At 44.0% G+C, this 8,415-nt stretch overlaps 1 protein-coding gene across 1 annotated transcript in view; it reads right to left on the bottom strand.

The window, feature by feature from the left end:
• Positions 1-5,121: 5,121 nt before the first annotated feature.
• Positions 5,122-8,415, bottom strand: part of CMTM7 (CKLF like MARVEL transmembrane domain containing 7) — a 12,320-nt gene continuing 9,026 nt past the window's right edge. The window contains exons 3-5 of the mRNA XM_009635160.2: positions 8,161-8,259; positions 7,082-7,163; positions 5,122-6,737 (exon numbers count right to left, since the gene is read on the bottom strand). Coding sequence (XP_009633455.2) covers positions 6,724-6,737; positions 7,082-7,163; positions 8,161-8,259 — 195 coding nt within the window. The 3' untranslated portion in view covers positions 5,122-6,723. The remainder of the gene's footprint in view (positions 6,738-7,081; positions 7,164-8,160; positions 8,260-8,415) is intronic.

The raw sequence follows: 8,415 nt of genomic DNA, 5'->3' as shown, positions 1-8,415 counted from the left end.
TGACTCCAGTGGTTTCGGCGTAACTTAATTTGCCAATGACTCCATGTTAGTGGCTTGGGGATATTCCCCCCTGCAGGGAGAAATGCCCCGCCACGCTGCTTGGCCTGCTGCCTCATCCCCACTTCAAAAGCTGGCGCATTCTTGTCTTTCTGGTAGCCCCTTCATCAGCCACAGAAACACACAGGTGTTTCCTTCACCACCACACATGACTCTCTTTCTACACATACCCAAACATGCAAAGCACTGAGCGCTTGGTTTGTTCCTTTTCTTCTGTGCTATTCCCTCTGTTCCCCAGGTGCCTGGTTTGCCACACAGCTGCCTGTCTACCTCTGCAGGGTCCCAGCCTGTGGGCACCGCTCTTGGAGTCACAGGCGAGAGGGGCGCCAAAGGTGACGCATGTGGTAGTGCCTCTGTGCTCCAGGCGGGGCTGAAATCATTTTAGGGCCAGAGTAACCAGGGGGCTTTGTAGCAGCGAGTGCTGGTGCTGGGACACCTGTGCCTTCCTGTGTTACTCCCCACTGCCAGACAAATTTCCTGTCACAGCAAGGAGGGCAGGACTGCTGCCCTTTTGCTAATGCTTTAGAGGTTGCAGTTTATTCCTTTCAAATGGTTGCTTTGTGTGCTGCTCTTATTCTAGGTCTGTAAACATCTAAGGAGGAATATATGAAATCTATAACATCTTGGGTATTTTGAATTTAACTCAGTTCAAGCCAGGCCCTAGAAAAATGCATTTTAATTGAAGTCATTTTATCTACATCCTAATCCTTTCTTCTGCTTCAAAAGCTCTGGCCTTCATGGCTGGCTAGTGCTCTGAAGGACATGCTCTGCTCAAACACAAGCCTCACCTGAGAGCTGGTTAGCACCTGCCCAGTGACAAAAGTGCTTCTGAAAATATTTATCTTATGTGCCTTTCTGTAAAGCTGTAGTTCAGCAATATGTAAAAAACAGGTGCTGCTGGAGGTCATCTCATGTTCAGGAAGCAGTATGAAAACATTAACCTGAATACCAGCACTGTTCTGAGCTGCTTACTCAGGAAATGTCAGGTAGCACTGCTGCTCTGCCATGGCCCCTTGATTTTAGCTTCTACATCTGCACTTGCTTTTCTAGCTCTGCCCTCCTTATTCACTCCCCTCCCCAAAAAGACAAGGTTCCTCTCAGCCTCCTTGTTGTGAACCCTCCCTATCATACTACTGTCGCCCCCCAGCACATACTGAGCAGCCATAAGATCATGCCTTTGGCTACTCAGCACTGTCTCATTAAAGCCAAGCTTTCACAGCACTAAGCCAGGATAATGCCAAAGATTTTGGTATCTAAATTCTGCCTCCACGTAAAACTGAAAGCTTGTCTTGGCAGCCACCTTGCCCTTGAGGCAGCTAACTCCTGTGGTGCTGCAACTCTTCTTTTCTTCCTTTTTTTTCCCCCCCCTAACTTTCAAGCTTCCTACCTGCGTGAAGTGCTGCTTCTGGGCATGGCCAGACAGCTTCACTTTTCACTGTCAGAGCAGCTCAGACAGTTTGGCAGAGGGCAAAAGAGCAAACAGGTTTTTGGTTTTTTTCCAACTGCCCCAAGGCAGAGGGGCTAGTCCAGGCAGGTGATGAGGGCTTGTTTGATACTTAATAAATTGGCAAGTCATTAACCCCGTAAACCAGTGCAGATATGAGATAATAAGAAGATAAAGCTCAGTTGCTTATAAATATTGGGTTTTTTCTTTTTTTTTTGGACGCAAGCTCCTGGATGGTGGGAACCCGCTGTATACTGGTCAGTCCCTAGTAATAAACAACAGCGCACACTTACCATACTGGCCGTGAGAAACCAGAGTGCTGACCCAGGGGACCAGCTGAGGCTGAGGGAATCTGGGCTCAGGGACAGGCAGAACAGAGACAAACTCTGGAGTAGCCAGCTGTGGATAATCAGTGACCTCTAGAAGGGACAGGCATAGGAAGGAGCAGCTAATGGTACTTACTGCTCTTCCTGTTTTCCAGTTGCAGTTGTGCTGGAAAAAAGCAATCATTCTTCTTCAGGAGAGGTCAATGACAAACACCAGTGTGACTTTCTAACCTGCTTCCATGTAGCAGGGTTAAACAAGCCCTGGGACCAGGGACCAAACCCAAGAGCTGCCTGTTCCCAACAGGCTGGCATCGCAAGGGTGCAGCCCTGTGCATTTGCAGAGGAGTGAAAGGTAAGCCAAAGGCATGGCACCTACACCTGTGCTCCAGTCTGAAAACTGAAACGGCCTAACAGGAGGGCTGCTTAAGAATACCCTAAAGCTTTGTGGCAAGGGCTCTGTCCTGCCACCTGGGTGTAAATCTCTGCAGGCAGAAAGAACAGTATGTGGGCTTCCCACAGACCCTTTCTCTGGTACCTGCTTCTCCCCATCTCACACAATTGGCAGCACCCGCTGGATTCCAGCCTGGTGTCAAGCCCATCAGTAGGGCCCAGTGAGCCCAGTAATTCCAGCTTTCCTTGGCTTTCAGGTGACACTCAGTCTAAAAGCAGGTCTGCACTTTTGCCCTTAGCTGGAGGGATGGGCCAAGGCCACTGGCCAGCACACAGCCTCTCCCACTCTGCAGCAGCATTCTGCTCCATGCTGTCTCTAAGAACAGTGGAACCCTTAGCAATTTTAAGTTAAACAGGGCAGAACATGTGGCAACTTGATGCCATGTTCTGCAGCCCCTGGGTCAGGTTTAGCAAATCCTCCCACAGCTTTAGCCAAACATGAAAATCCCAGACGCAGGGTATGAAGTGTGCATAGCGGGCAAGCAGAATTCTATCACTCCAGGCAGGTTTGCCCTTGAAGTACTGACACAGCCAGAAACCGTTGATATCTGCCAGCATTTCTATTAGTGCACAATGTGCTCACATTAGTTCCTCCTCTCATAAGCTTTCCACTAATATTTGCACCTGCTCTCCCTTTGTCTCCTGCTCCTTTTTGTCCTAATAAGCTCCTCATCCTCTTCCCTGGAGCATCACTCAACACTCCTTTCCCTCCATTAAAAGTTATCATCATCCTTCTGTCCTGCTATCCCCTCTATACCCTGCATAGCGATTTGTCCTCAAAGCCTTTTAGGAGCAAAGAACCCATTCCTTCACAGTTTACACAATGCAAAACAGAAGCAACAGAAAAAGTGTGCAAGCTTTCACATAATCTGCAGTGTCTTCATCCAGCACTGTGGTCCTCAAGCTTTTTAAAGCCACCCTTCCTCTTTTTTTTAAAAGTTTCATTTCTGCTTCTCATCTTCCCAGTTTCTATCTGACAAAAGCACTAGTCACTTTCTAACTTAGCTCAAGCCCCCACAGTTCAAACATCAGGGGTTTTTTTTCTGCAGTGTGAAACAATTTGTACTACCTATTTTCTTCTCCCAGCATTTAGATTTTAATTTTCAGTAAAACTGAACCCCAAACTCTACCTGCATTGTCTCAGAAGATATACTACACTCATCTTGGAGCTGAAGAGGATGGACAACTTTTGGGTGGGATAGTCAGAGACCAGCACATCCAAACACTATGGCAGGGGAACAGTTTTGTCTGTGGGTCCTACCTCTTGTCCTCCAGTTACAGGATGTATTCTGAGACTCCCCAGAAAGTCACTGCTCTAGTGGAGGAAGGAAAAAAACGAGCAATCCGACAATCTGAGTCTCAAAGCTGTTACATCATCCAAATAGCAAACATAGTTTATTTCTAGAACAGCTGGAATCCTGTATTTGACTAAGTTGCAGACAGATGGAGCTTTCAGAACCAGGCTGATGCTGAAGGAAACTTAAAACACTTTCACTGGCAGAGCTACAGTAGTGAGGTGCCAAAGTCTCTGCCAGAGCTGTCATTCAAAGACCCATGGTAAAGCTGGTGATACCAGCAACACCTCTGTTTTTCTTGGTAGACCTGCTTCACAAGAAGGATTTGGGGGAAGTGAGGAAGCTTTGGAAGCAAAGATGCCAGTTTTCTAGCCTGAAAGCATCCTGCATTAAGAGCATCTGGTGGGTCTATGGACGCAGCACTGTCGTAACAGCAAAAGCTGCAGGCATACCTTAGACTTGTCGATAGGCACAAAAACCAAAAGGGAACTTGTAATTTACTTCTCTTGATCGAGTATAAACAAGTGCACTTGCAGCAAAACATATTCTTCAGCCGCTCACAGAGCATAGTTCAGAAATTCTTTGGTTGTCAGACAGCATGAAATTCCCCCTAATTCTCCCCCCTTCCCCCAGTGACAAGTGACAGAGTGATGTGGGAGGCTGAAAAAAGGATGCTAGTGTAGTGCCAGGAGAGGGGAGCATGATTCCAGCAGAGTGTAAACAGCCTTTTCTTCAGAGCAAGCTCAGGCTCCAGCCCCAGTCCTTGGCAGGTGCTTCTCCCCACTGCCACCGCAGCGCTGAGGTCTCAGCTGCATTCACGCTGTGTACAGCAGAACACTGGTTTCCCGCAGCATTGCCAAGGGGGGTTAAAACTTGTAGGAAGGTGCCTACTATCTATCTGAAGTGGTATCTCAGGAGGTGAAGGGAAAATAGAGCACCTCCCTTTCCTCTGGGGGGAACAGAAGAGGTTGTATCCTTAATTATCTACCATGTCAGTCCAAATTAAAGTCAGACTGCTGGTTTCCAGAAACTGCAGGTAAGTCAGTCTTGGCAGGAGAATTGGTAATCAAGCACCCCTGTTGCACAAAAATACGTATGTGTGTGTGTACCTCCTTCTGCAGGTATTTTCACTCAAAGTGCCCAGAATGAAGTCCCTTGTCATGTATGTCCATGGGACCAGTCCTATGCTGACCGGGCAAGGAAGCCTGAACCATCACTGACTCTGCTGATGGTGGATTTCTAGCTGAGAAGGATATCTGTTCTTTTTAGCCAGAGAGCCTTTGAGGCGTGCTCAATTCAGGTCATTAAAAAGAGAAAAGTGACCCATTTCTGACCAAACACAAAATCTATAATCTGAAAGTATGGGGCAGAAAAGCAGACCAAAGTTGGACATTGTAAAGAAACAAAAAATAGTCAATATGAAATTAATAACATTATAACTGCCTATTATATAGTTTTATTTGAATAATCCTCTACATTCATGTCAAAGCAGTTTATCTTGGAGTGAATATATGTATCTACACCCATAAAAAGCAGACTTTTGTGCTTTCAAATTGTTTCCTGCTCTGTGTTGCTGTAAATAGGGCACTTAAGAAAAGGAACAGTGAATCACAGAAACTGTGCACCGTGAGGAGGGGGGTTTTCTACCTTTCCAGGTTATCCGCTCAGTTATTTTCATTTACTTACTCTAAATTTTTGACACTTGAGCAGTTGGCCAATTTCTCTTGTCAAAGAGTTAAAAAAAATCAAAATAAAGTTACATATATTGGATGAGATAAAAAAACAAGGTGACAACAAATGGCAATGTATGATGACCTGCTGTGAGGCACAAAAAGAATTTTCTGAGGACACCATTAAATTTCTTAGCAGTATTGATGCAGAATTTCAGACAAATAGAAAATGGATAGCAGGCCAGAAAATGCTTTTTTCCTCCAGATTGGACCTGGCAAACTGCATAAATCCTACTTTTTGCAGAAACCTGCTGCACCATCACATAGTTGTCCTGATAGAAGAGACTAACTTACAAGTTCTACTTCACAGCTAGACATAAAAGGGGAAGCACTGAGGAGGACGGGCATGCGCTTCCATCTTTCCTGCAAAGAATTCCCAGCTCACCAGACATGGACTGCAAAAAGAGAGAAAGACAAAGGTGCCTCAAAATTACATAGAACTTCATGACAATACCACATTGGGCAAAACTGAACTGAAAGCGTGGATCCCAGCAGAGGCAGAAGAAGGGACAAACTGCATGTAAGAGAGAGGAATAAGCACATTGCTCCATTCACAGTGGGCTTCCCATAAACGCTGTTAGATTCCAAAGAGAATAATTTATAGGAAATGCATAGAAATTTTCTACATAACAGGTCTTACAAATACCCATTTCACAACTGAGTATTTGTGAAAAGGAAGAAAAAAGATCCCACAAAACATTAAACACATATTCTTTGGTATGTATTTTCCTGTATTTGGCAGAGGGAAGTTTTTAAGAATAATCTTTGATTGTTAATAAACTGTAAAAACGCATAGAGAAAAAACCTGATTTCATCATGTACAGTCAGGGTTATGAGGGAGTGTTTGCAGTGATGTATTCAAGTTGCAGTTCATAATTTTTGATGCTGACTGAGCTCATGTTAGAAAAAGTCCACAGTTCTGATAGAAAGAGGTAACAAAGACTTGGGTCAGCTTATTGAGGCACATATCAGTTTGTAACAGTTCCTTTGTGAAACAAATCATCCTTGGAAGTTAAGAATCAGGTAGGAATTTGCAGGATTTCCCTTCTGTAAACAGATGGAGGAAATCAGAAGCCATTTTTCCATCCCTTTGAAAGGAGAACCAAATGACTCTCGAAATGAGTTTTAAATGCACATATTACAAATAGCTGGAAATGACCACAGCCCAGCTTGGAAGACAGAGGTTGTTTTTCTCTGTAGAGTTCATAAAAAGCAGGCTTTCCATTATAAACTTCTTGGGAGTTGGGGGGTGGGGAGAGCAAAAAAAATTTGGTTCACAACATTGTTTTGCAAAGGCATTCAGATAGATCTTCAAAAGCTACCGGCTGTTGAGGCTAGTAACACCCATGCTCTCTCCTCAGTAGTGGACGCTCCTTTGGTATCCTATTTTGTAAGGCAGATGTCTTGCAGAGATGAAGGAGTCATACAGATGCATCTTTGAAAAGGAAGACAGTGTCACTTGCGTTGCCACACACACATTAATCTACCTGATTAAGGAACACACAGGAAACCTTCTTTTGGTAGGGGTGGGGAAGGAAGAAAAGAAAGCACTGAAACATTCATTACTTGCTAGAAGCAAGTTATTTTGCTCATGTAGTTAGTTGTTAACAGCTGTCAGCAGCTGTGATACTTCTGTCTTGACAGAAAATATGGACTTACTGCTTTGTGAGTAAGGAACAAGACATTAATAAATCCTTCCAGGTAGATACAGCCCTGTGGCTGAAAATATAAATATTAATTTTGGGAAGCATTCTGGCAGCTACTAAGCATGATACTTACCTGTTGACTGCGTGATGCACGAAACCTTGTAGGATGACCATATGCTTAAAACACAAAGGATCGTAGCTAGGAACCCGAAAGTCTGGATGAGAAAACAAACAAACCACAAATACTTACAGAACACTGGATGACACATATTCCATGAATGTATGGATACTCTTGTATATCCAGCTATAAATTTTATGACATTAACAGACCCAAAAAAGTGATTTCTTACTCCATTCTGCCAATATACTAAAAAAAAAGTTTCTAATAGCAGCTTATGTCTTGCAAAACAATGAGTGAAAGACAAGGGGGGAGAAAAGGCTGGACAGCAGCATAGTGTCTCACCTTCTAGACTTCTCACTAGGATTCTGCAACAAGTAAAAGACTTTTTCTAGCACCTCTGATTACTATTCTTTTACTGCCCCATTCAAACAAGTCTTTCCCTGCCATCTGCCAAATAAACAAGTCAGCTAAGTCTTCTAGTCTGTTTGCATCATCAGGACTAAGTTTCTGAAAGTAATTCTTTATTCTGGAGGAGTTGTATTTCAGGTCCTGCTGCTATGAAAATACTGTTGCCCACATTCAGAAGTCATGCCTCTCTCTATAAAGCCCTCCATCCAACAGAGGCAGAGAGTATCTCCCAGTAAGTCAGCCCAGAACCCCTGGGTTTTAGCTTAGGAGAAATTACCTTGAACTGGGCTCTGTTCAGGAGCAGGAAGCATCAAAAGCCAAAGAATGGGGTGAAATCCTTTAGGTAACTTCTAGCTGCTACAACAGCCATTTGTCAAAACTGAACTTTCTTAATTCTTCCCCTAAACACATTAGTTCCTATGAGTTAAAGCAGGAGCCTTTGGTTTCAACTCTCTGACAGGACAAATACCCTAGTCATGAGTCTGCAGTTTCACAACAGAATATTTTTGTTGGCATTGTGTTACAGAACATTCACTGAAATGAGCTAGAAGGTAGTTCACCCAACCAAGGCACAAGCAAGGCAAGTCTGTAAGAAAATAAAATTACAAGTAATGGATTTCCAATGCCCTATTTAATAAATACTGCAATTTAAAAAGTGTCCAGATTAATAAACCCAGTCTTACCGCTCCAGCCACTAGTCCAGTCAAATTGTAACTCTTGGATGCTGCTACAATTGATGCAATGAGAAGCAGAATTGTACCAATTAAATAATGAAGAAACTCCTGTAAAGACAAGCACAGTGTGCATCAGAAGGGAAACTTATCATGAAAGTATTTTGGTATGCCTCAGAATGAAAAAAGAGGTTACTTAAACCCAGAGGACAAAATAACAGGCCAAAAGGGGGGGGGGGGGGGGGGGGAGGGGGACAAAGCAGACGT

Source organism: Egretta garzetta, unplaced genomic scaffold, assembly GCF_000687185.1.
Source record: "Egretta garzetta isolate BGI_Z169 unplaced genomic scaffold, ASM68718v1 scaffold313, whole genome shotgun sequence".
NCBI classification, from domain to species: domain Eukaryota; kingdom Metazoa; phylum Chordata; class Aves; order Pelecaniformes; family Ardeidae; genus Egretta; species Egretta garzetta.
The sequence above is the reverse complement of the archived record's forward strand: the minus strand, read 5'-3'. Positions and strand labels throughout refer to the sequence as shown.